The sequence below is a fragment of the Gekko japonicus genome, unplaced genomic scaffold (genome assembly GCF_001447785.1).
Source record: "Gekko japonicus isolate JY-2015 unplaced genomic scaffold, Gekko_japonicus_V1.1 scaffold205, whole genome shotgun sequence".
NCBI classification, from domain to species: domain Eukaryota; kingdom Metazoa; phylum Chordata; class Lepidosauria; order Squamata; family Gekkonidae; genus Gekko; species Gekko japonicus.
The window spans coordinates 1500797-1517369 of NW_015175976.1; the positions used below are offsets into that span (position 1 = coordinate 1500797).

Below are 16573 nucleotides of genomic sequence, written 5' to 3' on the forward strand. Positions count from 1 at the left end.
AGCACTACTAAGATTCTTTGAACTTAAAAAAATTACTTTTATTTTTGGAACCAATAAAATTATGGTAAATATTTACAAATAATTATCTCACATAAAGGTTACATAAAATCAAAACGTTCACAAGTAACAGTCACTCTCATGAAAAGACACACAGATATTGAAACTACGCCAATCTTATTGCATGTTTCTTCAACTAATCTAAAATAAAATGTTTGCAGTCAACCATTTAACTTAGAATAAAAATCACAAAGTCCAGTATTGACAAGAAAATTCAGAATAAAAAACAAACAAAAAAGAAATCAACTGCTTCCCCAAATGCCCCCTTTGACCCACACCTTAAACACCCACCCAGCTCCAAAAAAAGCCCCCAAAATCCCAAATAAAAATTAAACCAAAACAAAAAAAATATGTTCGACATCTTTGGCAAATTGGCACTGCTGTCATTACATTCAAATATTATTACACACAAAAGCAACACACAGCACTAAGAAAAAAACACCAAGATTTTCAAGTCAGTTCTTTTTCCTACTAGAAAAAAAGAATACAAAACATACACATTTTAAGAAGCAATTTTTAAATCTGTATGGAGACAGTTTCATCTCCTACGTTCAAAGGCAATTCAATTGTATTTGTATGTGTGTGTGGTTTGTTTGTTTTTTGTTACTTGTCTGTTTTGTTGGTTTTTAAAAGTTAAGTTTTTAAACAGCCATCAGAGACTTTGGTGGGTACAATTTCACATTTATTTATTTGATGTTGAAGCTTAATACAAAGGAGTTTGTCTGTGGGGGGGGACTTCATTTATAAAGGGGTATCAGTTGCAGCTTGTTTCTGCATTTTCAAAGGCCACTAGAAAGTGACAAACCAGGACAGCATTTTCCCCCCCAAGTACAAGGCTGAGCAAATCAAAATAAAGGTTTACTGTTTATTCATGCATTATATTTTTTTTCAGGATTCATCCTGGGGGGGGTGTTGTTTTATCCTTTATTAGTTGCCATCTGTTTACATTTAGAGTTAGCCCGTCATAACCTCCCTGGGAGATTCTCCTCGTTCACCAGTGAGCCACCTCTACTGATTGTTTTAGAGGTGAGCTTATGGCCGTATAAAGATAAATGCAGCCATTACCTCTTGCTACAGACAGGAATGAATAAAAAAGAAGTAATCCATGGGCAAGACCCAAGAACCCTATGGCCAGTGTGGCTTTCCCAAAGACCGCCAATGTAGTTGAAAACCTTATAAATTAAAGGGAAATCATGTTAACTCTAATGGGCTTTGGACCTTTTGCTACATGATAGTTCATTCACTGCTGAAACAAACATGAATGCACATGCACGCGCGCATACACACAAACTTAGGCCATACCTCGTCTTCTGCCTTAGTTGATATACTGAACATGGCATACAGGATGGGTGGGCTTCACAGGGACCAGTGGGCAAAGACTGAAGCATAACTGGATACCTAAACCAAGTGAGAGCTCCAAGATATTTCTGGTATCGCTATGGTTCCATTTTCTTTGCATTCCCATTTCAAATGGCATTAATGCCAAACATAACATGATACAAAGGATTAACAACCAGTTAAAAAACTGGGGAAGGCGATATATGCGGGCACAGAGGTTTTCACTGAACGTCAAAGGTGTCTCCTGTGTGCTTGTGTAAGTATGGCAACTAAAGTGGACAACTTGATCACTCAGAATGTTAAGCTCGTCACCTACAATACAAAAGAGTCATTAAATTGTAATCTGATTTTAAAATGAGAGACTTCCTGAATCGGCACCACTGCTGTTGGGAAAAATTAGGAATCTAGTACTTATCAAGCCAAAACAGCTGGCTGGGAAAGGGGGAGGGGGAAGTGTCAAAGCGGAGCTGCAGATGCAGGCACTTAATGCCACATTTCAGGGTGGCCGTGTATTTTAGGAGAGACAGACCTGTTTTAAATGCTCTGCTGGTTTCGGTCATGCTTAAACAAGGGAAGCCCCCAAAGAATCAGTGGCCAAGGAAACTAACTAAACTGGGCATTACAGAGGGTTGCCAGCTCTGGGTTGGGAAGTACCTGGAGATTTTGGGGGTGGAGCCTGGGGAGGGCAGGGTTGGGGAGGGGAGGAGCCTCAGCAGGCTATAATGTCATCGACCCCACCCTCCAAAGTAGTCATTTTTCTCCAGGGGAACTGATCTTGCTTGTCTGGAGATCAATTGTCTTATTTATTTATTTATTTGAATTTATGAATGGCCCAACCCTGCAAGCAGGGTCTGGGTGATTCACAACCTTAAAAGCAGTTAAAATACAATCAGCATAACATTGTCACAATGCACCAATAATAGCAGGAGATCTCCAGGCGCCACCTGGGGGTTGACAACCCTAGCATTACACCGTTTAAAAAACAGGTAACAAACTCAGGCTTGGTCTCTACATGCAGAACAATGAGGTGATAGTGAGGTGGTTGAAGCCCTGTTCACATGTTACAGTGAACACATGTACATCCTGTCTGTCCATGCGTACATCTGTTTGTAAGAAAGAACCAATGCACGTTCATTTTACTAATTAAACAATGGACCAGTGACTGGATAAACATGCCGTTTCACTCACACGTTCAGCTGTACATGCATTAGATGTAACATGAGAATTATTCAATGCATATATAAAGAATATCAAGTGTACACTGTATATGGATTATCTAGTGTTCACTAAACATGGTTAGAATTCTAAATGGGTAGAATGGCCCATACCACCTTAGAGTGGAGGGGGGATTACATTTTCAAAATTTTTCAAAAATTTATAGAGTTGCCAATCTCCAGGTGGGAGCTGGATATCTCCCAGGATTACAGCTGTTCTCCAGATGACACAGCTCAGTTGCCTTGGAACAAATGGCTGCTTTGGAAGGTGACCTCTATGGCGTTATGCCCAAACCCCACCCTTCTTGGGTTGCAGGTATTTTCCAAGTGGAATTTGGCAACCCTATCGATCTCCTATTTTGAGATTTCTGTTTTCAGAAAGTCAGCTTTCTTCATTTTTCAGAATGTGCATTTGAAACTGCCACTATAAAGTTGATATGGAGAACTGAGAATTCACATTCATCATTGTAAATTCAGGATGTTTATCGAATTTGATTTTTCCATGTGAAGTTTATATAGTGTGAAGACCATCAGTATTTTTTATTTAAAAAATCTCTTAGCTTAGGGTAGAAGGATACAGGAGAAAGTTAAAAAATACCATATAGGGTATATGAATTATATGAAGAGGGTTTTTTCCCTTGAAAAATAATTTACTTAATCCAGATCCACTGAAAAAAAAGTTTCTAGGTCAGAAAAGGGATGGAAAAAATTAAACCTCAAAAGAACTGGAGATGCTTCAGATAAGCATCCACACTTTTTAGGGCTTATCAAAAAAGAGTCACACCTCCAAATCTTTTGAGAGTGACCGATCAATATTAAACAGACACAGATGATTTTTGTCAGCTTCAAGCCACACACTTCACCACTAAACCTGGATGCTCCCCCTCCCCGAATAAGTGATTTCAGAACTGGAGCAATATTGTCACCAACTTTCCTTCCATTATCAATTGGGTTCCTTCAATAATTTTCTCTCTAATCTCAAAGCCCTGCTGTCCCTTACATTGTAAGCATGGAAGAGCACTGTGTGTGGTTAAAAACCTTTTGTAAAGAATCCCTAGAAGGGTCTTGAAGAAGAAAATTGCTCTCCACATCACATTGTTAACAAGGCAAAGGATGCAAGGCTTCTGTTAATGCCCTAATAAGCACGTTTTCCAGATCTCCAGCAGATGTACATTAACTCAACTTCACTAATGTGACTAGAGTCACTAGATTTTTTTTTTAATAAAAGGTTCCTAAGAACTTTTCAGCAGTGGAAGAGATTGATTTAACCTTTGCAAGATGGAAGGCGCTTCACTGCAGTGTGGTTCCATTCCAGTCTGGTAATCTAGTAGCACCCCCCTATGCAGAATTAATCCATTTGGTTTAGACTGAAGTAACCCTGCACAGGATTAGAAGAATAGAGTAGCATGGGAAATAATGCCAAAAACACGCACATGGATACACATGCAATGCGGTGCTTGTTTATGTATGTTACCAAAGCTGAATGGGACCAAGCTAGAACTCACCATGAATCGCTCTTCAGTGTTTGCAAGTGATAATATCATTCAATATCATTCAAGCGATAATATCATTCAGTAAGCATGCTTCCATTAGTAGGTATTGCATTTATGTAATAATAATAATAATAAACTCTATGGGCTGTTACACACGTTTGCCTTGCTGGGAATTCCATATGTATGGTGGAACATTGAATAGATGCCACACGCACTCCACATACACACATATATGCACAATGTAAACTGTGATATGGGCTTAGGCACATACTGACATATGCATGTACACTTTGTCCTTGCAAACTTTCCATCTCAAAAAGGGATGGATCATAGGAGTTGGGGATATATGTATATCATGCCTTGTTTGCTGCCCTTCCATGTTTATGTGGCTCCAAGATGGATGACTGACGACTGAATTGAACCCAACCAGTCTTTGAATGGTGTTTTAGGCGACTGAGTTATGATTGTCTGAACCAGCTCTGAGAGAAGCTTATAAAACGAGTGGGGCACTAAGAAGTCTGACAACACCTCAAAAGTGACATGTTCTTGATCAGTATCCTTAAAATGTTCATGAGGGGAAAGGGGGGGGAGACGACACAGAGATAAAACCTGTATGAGATATTTAGGAAATCCTCAACCATCAGTCACTGTCTACTGAAGGGAGACGTAAACATGTGGATGCCCTCTTTTCTCCACCAAGGCACATTGACTGTTCAGCTGCAGAGGATATGAGGCAACGATGCGTCAGGCATAATGTATGTCTGTATGGAGGAAGGGGGCCTTTATCCTGGCTATTACAGTCCCTCCAGCACCTTCACCTATGTCTACGCACAAGCACAACCAAAGACAGAAGGACACAAACAGGATGATGGACTGCATGGGGCAATCAGTGAACAGTAGCCCCAAAAAGTGGATTCTTAAAGGAAGTAGAAGCAAGGCTTCTGAGAACTACCAGTACTAGGCAGATCATGGCATTTCTGAGCATGGGTGACTGAAAAAGCTGTAATAGAGGGCACTGTGTGGAACTGGTAAAGGTTAAATTCTCCTTAGCCCTTGTACTGCCCAGAATCACTCAAAATATACCCACTAGCCCCAGAGGGGCGCTGTCGGGCATACTTTTGCATGTGATGGGCTGATACAATTAGTAAAGAGAACCTGAATACATAATGCATGTAGTACTTCTCTGAGTAAGGATTTTTTGGTGGTCTGGATGAAATTGGCTCATCAAAACATGAAGGGTAGCATCATGTGGGGGGGGGGAGGTCAGCTTTCTAGAGGATCCCCTGCCTCTGTGGGCTTTGAGCACTTTGGACATTTGGTATGGCATAGGTCCCTTTCACAGAACACTCCTTTCACTTTTGATCCATTGTCTGAAATGCACCGGTTAAACAAAGAATAGACTTTTAGGGAGTTTCAGTGTAAAATATGTAGGACTGGGTCCCTCTAATCCTACACTAAAATTCCTTTGGCCTAACTTATGCAATCAACATTTATGTTACAATGTTATAGTGCTTTTCACTCTGCCTTAATGCATACAGTATGTGTTTGTGGAAAATGCATTTGAGGTAAAATTTATCTGTGCACAAAAGGTTGGCTCAAAAGGCTGACCCAAAAAGGGTTGCTTAGACATTTCCAGAAAGACTACAAGTTTGGGGTGAAGCAGGAGTTTGGTGGAATCGGTGCCTTGCTCTTGTCTCCTCTACACAGGAGAGAACAGTACCTTCGTAGGGACGCCAGCCTCCAGGTGGGACCTGGGGATCCCCAGAATTACAGAGATTAGTTCCCCCAGAGAAAATGGATGTGTTGGAGAGTGGACTTTATGGCATTGCACCTCACTAAGGTCTCTGTCCTCCCCAGGCTCCATCCCCAAATCTCCAGGAGTTTCCCAATCTGAATCTGGCAACCCTGCTTCAAGGAGCAATCCTACAACACATCTATTTGGAAGTAAGCCCCATGCCATTCAATGGGGCTTACTCGTAGGAAAGTATCCTTAGGATAATAGCCTCTATCTTTTCCTTTTGTGCAAATCCAATCCATTTAAAGATGGTTACATAGAAGGGCCCCATGAACTGCAGCTAGAAAAGGAATCTCTGACAACGTCACGCAATCTATTTCTTGTGAACCAATATTAAATTTTATACATCTTGAGCCAGCCGGTTCATCCAGACCCCCACTTCATAGTCATTGTGATACACTGAAAAATAAGAGTACCTGTTTAAATGTGATAAAAATCCAGATGACATGAAGTACATTTTCTCGTTTTAGAAAAAGCACAAGCTAACAGAACTTTTACAAAGTTTAAAAATGCCTATTGAAATTCAAATGACTTTTTGACAGTATATTTTGCACAAACAAGGGGTGGAGGTGGTGCTAGCAAAGATAAAGTATGGATAAACATGACCATTTGGATTTGAGGGGGTTTTGCAACCAGAAATTATTGGGAAACTGATATTTTAAATATGTCACATCCTACATTTTTCTTAGAAATGAGGAAGTAAATAATCTTTGTTTCTGTCACAGAAGCAGCTAGAGTGCATCTCCTTTATCACATGCAAACAAAAGACTGAAAATCTGCCCAAATTGTGTTTTTCTTTCCTCTACAGCACTACAGTTTTCTCTTCAGCCCACAATATGAATGCAACATGCCAGAGCCCATTATACATCTTCAGTAAGTGTTCTGTGTGCTGGTGGTGTTACCAGTTAGGGTTTTATGTCATGACAGAATGTTTTACCCAAAAGCCTTTTAACTCTATTACTGCATGTTACAATAGTGGTGCAAATAAGCAGCCTATTCTGGAAATGACCAAACAGGTAATTCTAAGGTTTTTTTAATGCATGTCAGTAGATGGCAAATGCATAAAGGCCCGAGCACTGCTGACACACCTGCTTCTGGATAATATTCCAGACTACTTTCTTGGGACCAGAAGACATTTCACAAAATGTTCTTTTACCTCCAAGTTCTGACACATTTCAATAAACCCTGGAAGCACAGAAGTTGTCACTTTGCCCTTACACTGATTGTTCTTTCTTTATTAGCAGATAAATATTGATTACTCCTACAATAAGAATTGGAAAGGATAAATTCTGATAGGATAGAAAAAGCAACTTTCCTTGAATAGCTACTGGGAAACAAAGTGTGTAAAAGGATCTGTTTATAACCTTACTGTTGCAAGGCCTAATTAGCCATTTGGGGGAGACCTAGGTCTCTGCCAAACATCTAAAAAACTGCAGTGGGAAGGCAGGACTCGGAGGGGGAGGGCAGCAGTGCTTAATCTTTCTTCACTTTTGCTTCCCCTCTGCCTTTCCCATTGCTCTGGCCATTTATCTCCCAAAGTCATAGCAAACACACAGGGAGGTAAGGAAAGGAAGTTTAAGGGAGAAGTGACAAGTGGAAGGTTTAAACGTGCCCCCCTCCCTTAGAAGTCTCCCTTCCAAGCTGCAGCGCTTTTTTTAGATGTTCAGCACAACAGAGTCTTCTACCAAGCATTTAATGTGGTGCTATGAGTGGTTTTGTTGTTTTTAAACAGGGCTTGGGGGGGCTGCTGCTGCTTATTCCCAAAAGTAATGAGTTGGTCCTTTCCATGCCAGAAAGGGCAGCAAGGAAACATACTGCGCTAATCCTCTCTTACTGTAAAATTTAAAAACTGAAACATCATATGTTCCACAACAGTTGCTTGTAATGTAGGGTATACATTTGGGGCAGGCATATGTTTTGGGTGGGCATGTAAAATTTTCACTAACTGCACTCAACTTCCATTCCGCCTACCGATTTATGAGAAAATCTACACAAGACAGCTTTTTCAGTTCCTGGCTAGTGACGTGATGCCTGGTAAAAAAACATGCCACGAGCGTTAATCATTGCAAATGGTGATATAGCCCAGGCTAGCCAGATCTCGTCAGATCTTGGAAACTACACACGGTCAGCCTTGGCTGGTATTTGGATGGGAGACCAGCAAGGAATCCCAGGGCTGCAACACAAAGACAGGCAATGGCAAACCACCTCTGAACATCTCTTGCCTTGAAAACCTCACCAGGGGTCACCATATGTCAGATGTGACTTGATGGCAAAAAAAAAAGGCGGTGTAAAGGATTTTTTTAAAAAACAAAAACAAAACAAAACCTTTTCAATCACAATGTGCTTTCCCCCCTCCCTTCACTTGGAGCTCTGGAGTTTCCACATCCCAGGCATCAATACTGAGAGAAGCTGTAGAAGCCATTATTTTGAAGAAGAACCATAGACACATAAACATCTAGATTGTCTACATTCTTTCAGATGGTCTGGAATCAGAACTTTATGGCCAAAAGATACTAAAAGTCTCTATCTCAGGAGCTTGATGCAAATATTCTAAGTGCTGCAGGCCAAAAAGATAAAGGGAAATCATCATGGAATTCTTGAGATGGCAACCGAACACCTCCATATGTCAAACATTTGATGTCCTTCCTGAATGAAGAAATATGTCACATGAAAGCAGAAAACTTCTGAGGGTGAGCACACTGTGTAGCCTAGACAAGAATCTCTCTCTCTCTCTCTCTTCCTGTAGTTTTTCCTTTGTTAAACAAACCATCACTGTCCCTGTGACTTAACAAAATATAATGGATAAAATGAACTCATTGATTCAGGGAAATTTTATGGCATCACAACTGATTGACTGACGTCTGTCATATCCTGACATTTGTACAGTTTGTTCCATTACGCATAGTGCTGTATATAACACTGAACAAAATGTTACTTCAGGTCATCCATCCTCTTTTAGTTAGCAAGGATGAAAATGTACAAAATGAATGGAACAACCCTGGTGAATTACAAAATGAATGGAACAAACTTATCCCTGGTGAAATTAAGTTGGCTGCTCCAGGTTTGGGAAATACACTGTGACCCATGTTCAGGGAAATTTTATGGCATCACAACTGAATGACTGACGTCCGTCATATCCTGACATTTGTACAGTTTGTTCCATTACGCATGGTGCTGTATATAACACTGAACAAAATGTTACTTCAGGTCATCCATCCTCTTTTAGTTAGCAAGGATGAAAATGTACAAAATGAATGGAACAACCCTGGTGAAAATAAGTTGGCAGGTTTGGGAAATACACTGTGACCCATGTTGTTTTAGAGGTAAATGTCTTATCTTAGATGTACAATCATCTCCAACTGCATTACTTCCCAAACAGCTTTCTTTTAGAACCCAGAATAATATTTTGTGGCTTTCATCATGGTTCCAAGGTACTACCATTTGAGAAGAGAGTTCGGAAAAATATCACACAGGGAGATATCGAGCTACTTAATTTTTTACATCTAATTCATTCTGACGTATGTAAGGCTTCGGTTATTTGGAATTTCTTCTTTGATATTTAGTTGAACTTAAAGCCAGAGTGTGTGTACCAGTGCTAATTACGATTACAAATAAGCATAAATTAATATTCATTTAGTTAAAATATCACTAACTGTCCAAGTCTGTCATTTGCTCGCGTGTCATAGGGAGCACAGGTGCCTCCATGACGATCAGATCAGGATCATGTATCTAGAAAGAACAGTCCCAGAAAGACCCACAGTGAATGTTAACCTGGTTCAGAGTTGGTTTAAAGCTTACTGAATTCTAGGAGTCAGTGCACCAATTCCAAAACACATTTTTTTCTCAAGTGTGTTTTGAACGCATCATTTGTCCCATGTTGACGTTTTAGGCTGAACCTCTCCATAGTAACACAAAAGAAGCAAGGTATTTACATTGGCATTTTGTCATTTGAGCAGACTTTTTTTTTTACTAAATGCCTCCCAAAATAACCCCCTAAACTCCGACGACTCATTGTTGGATCACAAAATCTTTTTAACAATGCACATTAAAGAGACATCCTGTGGAGAACTGCTTGACATTAGAACTGTTCCTGTCCCCCTGATGTGGCTAGGAGAACCAGAGGCAACTGGTTAGTCCAGAAACAAGATGGAATGCCGGCAAAGCTGTGATTGTTTTTGTTTGTTTCGATTTTTTCATGGGAGATTCGGTTAAGGTCACTAGAATGTCATTGATTAAAAACAATAAGTAATAACCAGTTCACCTAGCTGAAAGATTAACATTCCAGCCATTGCTTGGGTTTCCCTTGTCCTTCCTTGTAGTCTGATTTCTGTGGTTGCATTCTAGGCGGTTCCAGTGGTGTCGTCCAGCATGATATGTTTAAGTGCTTCTTGGTTCCTTGTGTCAGTGGCGGTCATAAGCAGCAGCAGCTGCAGGAGGTGCGGCTCCTCGGGCAGCGGCGCTGTAATAGTACGGAGAGCCTAGAAGAGAAGACACAATATCCGGGGTGAAACACAAAGCTTCAAAGGGATTGACAAGCCACTGAAGCAATCAGAGTCAGGATCGCAGAAATGTTGACCGGACGGCCTCTGCAGTGAATTAGTTAAGACTTCAGCAACAAGATGAGATCTATGTACCCATGTATCTAAAAGATTAACGGCTTCGTCCTAAGCAGATTTATACTTTTGTAAGATCCATTGACTCAGACCTGGATGGCCCAATCTTGTCAGATCACAGAAGCTAAGCAGGGTCGGCCCTGGCTAGTGTTTGGGTGGGAGACATCCATGTAGGGTTGCCAAGTCCATCTTCGCAGGCAATGGCAAACCACCTCTACTCATCTCTTGCTTTGCAAACTCTGCAGGGTCACCATGTCAGTGCAGCTCAACAGCACTTTATTCACACAAGGTCCATTACACATGTGATTCGGTCTAGAGTAAGCCAGTTGGTACACTGCTCCAGAAACACCCATAGAATACATCATCCATTGACTGTCAGAAACTGTCTATAACTCAAGTGGTATATCAATAAGCTGTCCATCCCTAGACCAGCTTGAGTAATTACCAAGCAAAAGTGGGCTGAAGGCTGTGGCATGAGTGAACCCAGAAGGTTCACCTTTCCAGATTCACTTGTCCCGTGGCTTGCAAAATGCATTTGAAGTTGTGTGCAGATTGGCTTTGGGGGGGAGGTTCTAGGGTCGGTCCAATGTGCAAAAGGGGAGGGAGTGTGTCAAATGGACCCCTGAAAGCTGGAGGCATCAAACTGGCAGTGGACCTCCCCAGGATGCCCCTCTATCTGCCCTCCAAGTAGTGTGCAGATTGGCTTGGGGGGAGGGGAGATACAGGAGATCTCTGGGGAAGAGCTGACAGTTAATATGGAAGTGTTTTAAGTATTTTATCTGTTTTGTCTTGTCAGCACATCCTCCCCACTAGCGTCTTTCAACTGGGCAGCCCAGCAGAGCCTGGGGGGAGAGTTTTCCCTGCAGGATCAGCTCCTTTGCAGGCTCTTTTGGGCAGTCTGGTTTGAACCAGGCCGCCCAGTAGAGCACCGGGTGAGGCTGTGGCAAGGAAGGATCTGCTGGGGTGGCACAGAGCTGTCAGCTCCCACCATCCTGGCTGATCTTGGGCTGGCTCCTTTTGCAGCTTGGTTTCCCTGGCTGATCTTGGGCTGGCAAGAGGAACCAGCCAGCCAGCCCCGACCGAGGTGGAGTGGAGCTGTGAGCTCTGCCACCCCAGCTGATCCTCTCTTGCAGTTCTGGCTGTCAGCTTCATGCCACTTCGGCTGAGGTTGGCTCGCCCGAATAAAAGCCCACCCAAATGGCTTTTTTCTGGCTGAGCCATATCAGTAGCCAAACACAGATCTCTGATCCGTATTTGGCTTAATAAATACCCCAAAATACTGATGTTCTACATTCAGGTATTTATTTGTTTCGGTTTATACCAAATGCACACCTCTAGTTACACTCTCCTAAGCACATTGGTCCAATCTGCATTGGTCTTTCCTGCCACTGTGCCGGCAGTCCCAAGTCGTCTCACAAATCTCTGCATTGCTTGCCGCAGCCATTCCGTATTGTATTGACTCAGCATCGGCTGTCTGCATCATTTTATTGCCCTGTAGTGACGACTCCGAGGTCTCTATGGCGTCTCACCGGCTTATGTGGATCTGGTTTTCAGCCAGAGCAATTGTTCCTCCCTGCCCCTGAGCTGCTGTGAGCAATAAGCAGACAACTGGAGCCAAATCATCCCCCCCCTCCAGTTTTTCTCCAATCAAGTTTCTTTGCTGGTGAGTTAGAAGCATGCCCGCCAGAACACCTTGTCTGGCAACCGCTAGGTGTTTTGTGGGAGCCAAATCATCCCCCCCCCTCCAGTTTTTCTCCGATCAAGTTTCTTTGCTGGTGAGTTAGAAGCATGCCACCCCTGAACCATGTTATTTCCTGGAGCAGTCCCCAGAATGCCTTGTCTGGCAACCGCTAGATGTTTTGTGTTTTTTACTCAGGTCATTCACTTTCCAGCCCCCCTCTGCCTCCTACTCAGGTCATTCACTTTCCATCCCCCCTCTGCCAGGTCACCCCCCTTTACTTTCTGCTGGGGGGTTGCGGGTGCCATTTCCTCCCCGCGGCATTTCCTCCACGGGAGGCTGCTCCTCCCCTCTCTCGCACACGGTCTCCCTCCCGCATGCCTCCGTGGCCGCCAAGGTGAGGTCTGATGCTGACAGCAAGCTTTTATCCCAAGCCAGAATGGGAGACAAAGGGGAACAATGGACAATGGCACCACAACAGACGACAATGGCACCACACAGCAGATGCAGATTCAGCCATTGACCTCAATGTATTTAGAAAGGTGTAACTCTGACTGGGATGGCACTGTGAGGCTGTAGGAAGGCTTCGAACTCTGCTCAGTGTAGTGGTAGGATACATGCCAATATCCAGTTGTTGCAGACAGAGATGTGAATCCTGCCTCTGTTTTAAAAGATGCACCCAGTCAGCTCAGTGGGGTTCAGATATGCCTCATGATACACACTTACATATGCACTGGCTGCATAGCTACAAGTCGTCTTCTGCACACAGGGCTTCCTTACTGGATTCGGTTACTTGTGTTTGATACTAGGTCATGCATATGACAGATAAATATGGATTCAGCTTTAAAATATTAGACGTTTGCTCCTTCATGTTTTAATTAAAGTTAAATTTCATTTCAACCATGCTTTTTCAAAGTTTGCCACAGTTCACATTAAAAATACCCTTCAAAATCAATGCATGTAATTTGAAATCATAGTTTTAAATATATCATTGATTTTTATCCAGCCTGCTACCCGCCCATTTAATTGAACAATAAACAGGCTGGAATGAGGTACTGTTGGAGGAAGATACAGAGCTCTGGTTATGAGAAGAGAAAAGGGGAAGGTGAGGAGGGCAAGAGTTTAAAACTAGGATATGCACATTGTGCTTTCGAGAACTTCCCTGGTAGCAGCACTCCTTGTGTTCCCCGAGAAGGTTGCTTGTGAAGAGGCACTTGGAGGTTACAAAAATGACTCAGGGAAAAGGCTTCAACTGGAAGAAGAGGTGCACAGCTTCCAAAACACATATGCATTTAAATGTAAGACCTGAGTCTTCTCATTCTTTACCAGTTTCTGCAATGTATTTTGAACACTGTGTTGGAACTGCTGTGCAATATGCTCTCATTACTAATGGTGTAATTTTAGCAAAACCAAGGGACATATAATCATTTCCTCCCTAGCTTCAGAATTGCCTTTAAAAATGGAAAATCTGAAACCATATCTCTTGCAGAAACAATTGGGTTGGCAGGCCTTAGTTCTGAGCTTGTCATAAAGATGAACTATAAGCTCATCCAAGCCACAATAGTTCATCAGTCCATTCAAAATCGATGTCCAGGTGCCTTGACCTGGATAGCTCAGGCAAGCCTAATCTCATCAGATCTTGGAAGCAAAGCAGGGCCGACCCTGGCAAGTATTTGCATGAGAGAATTCCAAAGAATACCAGGGCCGGGAGGCAGGGGCAGGCTATCAAGCCACTTCTCTGAATGTCCTCCATGCCACAGTAGGCATCACCAGAGGTCACCATGACTTCCAGGCACAGGCACAAAAGCACACACACACAAAATGCAAAAACACCCCAGAAAAGTTCAATGTCCAGGTAAACACCACTAGAGTATAGATTTCTGGAGGGGGATGGAAATACCTGATGCAAAGCCTGCCCAGAATTTCCAGGAATTTTGTTGAATAATCACCAGAGACAACCAGGCTATGGACTAGCCAACAAGTATCTGATGGGTCTGTGAAGAAGCTCTATCCTTTTCCCTTTGCCCCTTTTCATTCTGTACCCCCCTTAAATTGTAAAATAAAAAAATATTTTTAAAGGGGGGGGAGAAGCACCATCTAGGCAGAATGTTGAAACAAGGAACTCATTCTGGTCAGCAATGGTCAAGTTTCTTTCCAATGGAGAAAACAGTGGCTAGACACTATATATTTTAAAGAGTCCCTACACAGTAGCTGCAAGGAATGTCTCTTCTAAAATATGGGGGGGCTGATTTGGCTCAGAACTGTGGCACGGGAGGAGGGAGGGGCACGGCAAAATGGTGCAGGGGAAGGAAGGAGCCACTCCTTCCCCTGTACTGCAGTTCCAAGACAAATTAGCCTCTTCCTCCTTTTGAAACAGGCATTCCCCAGAGCTGCCCTGTAGCTGAAGGTACAGACTCTTGAAAACATTAACGTCTCATTTGACCCTGAGAAAGCTTGACTGGAGTACTTCTCCCTGGCATCCTAACTTTCCACATGCAGGGAGCTTTTGTTGTGGAAGAACATGTCATCCGCCAGCTGAGGGCGATTCTGCCTTGGCTTTTCCCACCATTGTTTAACCAAACCCACCTCGGAACAGAAATTCCCCTCTGCATTGCATACTGGGTTCACTTCTTTTGATGACTGGGTTTTCATGGTACCCTCTGCATAGATTTATGGCTGTTCAAGGGTGACTTCACAGTCAGTATGGCATTGCCCCGGGGCAGAGGTTGATTCGGGGGGGATCGCGGGGGATCGCAGTTCCCCCGGGTGAGGTGCGGGGGAGGGGCACACGACGAAGCCCCGCCCCTTCTTCCGGCCGCCCCCTGCTTCCAGCCTCATTCTGTTGCAGAGGGAGGAAGAAGCAGGAGGGTAAGTTGGCGTCCTCCCCCTCTGCCTGGCCGAGGCCACTCTATGTGGCCTTCGCAAGGACTCCCAGCCCCATCCAGGAGCTTCCCCGAGCTAGCTGTGTTAGTCTGTTGCTGCAAAATAGTCCAAGAGTTCAAATAGCACCTTTAAGACTAACAAATAGCACCTTTAAGACTAAGACTAACTGAGTGGTGGGTGTGGTCTTATGACACACTTCCGGTGATGGCAGGGGGTGTGGCATATGCTAATGAGTTATGCTAATGAGTTCCCCTAGCTCTTTTTCTACGAAACGACCCCTGCCCCGGGGTATTTCAATGTGGCTTTGCGTTGCACCTTTTCCTCAATGTTGAGAAAATGTGGAGTGAATGCCAGATACAGAATCACCCTGAGTTCTAAAATTCACAGTCCAATGAGAACTGCACCACATGTTTCTTCTGCATTATGAATTGTCTCTTAGAAGCAGGCAATCAGCATTTACAGCCCAGTCAGGTGCAATTTATTAATTTCTTCACATGAAAATACCTTAGATAAGGGGAAAAGATACACCCTATTTAATTTTTTCCTTCTAAAATAAATTTACTCGTGCTCTCCAAAAGCCATTTCCAAACAAAAATTGGCAAGCCTCCGTACAAGAGAAGCAACGAAATTGTTAACCAGCAAAACCTTCTGTATCGGAGAGGACTCTACTGACAGTTTTAAAAGAGGAGAAACAGGGAGAAATCAATACCGTAGTGACAGACATCATGGAGAAGTCACAAAGTTCAAGACATGTGTAAGGGACCAATATTTCAAACAGATGAGCACGCGGAATAGGGCTGGAGGAGCCACTGCACAGGACAGATGAAAAAGACTTTATGTAGAATACTAAAGGGAGCCAATTGGCACATATTTCAAAATAGGACAGACCCCTTTTTTCCTTTCCAGACACCTTGCTGGCCAGACTAGGGGCAAGAGTAAATAACTAACAGCCATTCCTTGAGAATATCTATAATAAAGGGACATACACTCAGTGGGAATGTCTTTGGCTCTCCTAGATGAATTGCAGCCTCTAAAAGCAATACAGCAAATACAGTGGCACTCCGAATAGTCACCATGCTCATCTGGTGTAGCAGAAACAATAGAATCTTTTGGCAGCTTAAAGACTAGAAAACACAGCATGGAATAAGCTGACATAGGCTACAGCTTACTTCATAAGATGTATGAAATTGTTGGCAGATATCTGACTAACAGTTCAATCCTAAAAAGAGTTACACTCTTCCATTCCCAATCAACCTAGACCTTTTCTGCAACTCAGTGTTGCGGCTGTTTCCTGGCGAGTTGAATCCCCAGCTGATGCTCCGACTGTGCAGCACCCTTTTTGCAAAACAAAACGTGAAGAAACAAAATTCAAAATCAAAAATTCCTCACTGGAAAACTGTGAGTTCAGATTCAGGGGGGGGGATCAGAAAATGTGGGGTAACAGGGCACTAAATTCAGATCTACTCCTGGCAGGGGTCATTTCGTAGAAAAAGAGCTAGGGG

General features: G+C 42.9%; 1 protein-coding gene across 1 annotated transcript in view; it reads right to left on the reverse strand.

The window, feature by feature from the left end:
* Positions 1–10298: 10298 nt before the first annotated feature.
* Positions 10299–16573, reverse strand: part of LOC107122994 (paired box protein Pax-5) — a 299963-nt gene continuing 293688 nt past the window's right edge. Inside the window, exon 10 of the mRNA XM_015426146.1 lies at positions 10299–10375. Within this exon, the coding sequence (XP_015281632.1) occupies positions 10299–10375 (77 nt within the window). The remainder of the gene's footprint in view (positions 10376–16573) is intronic.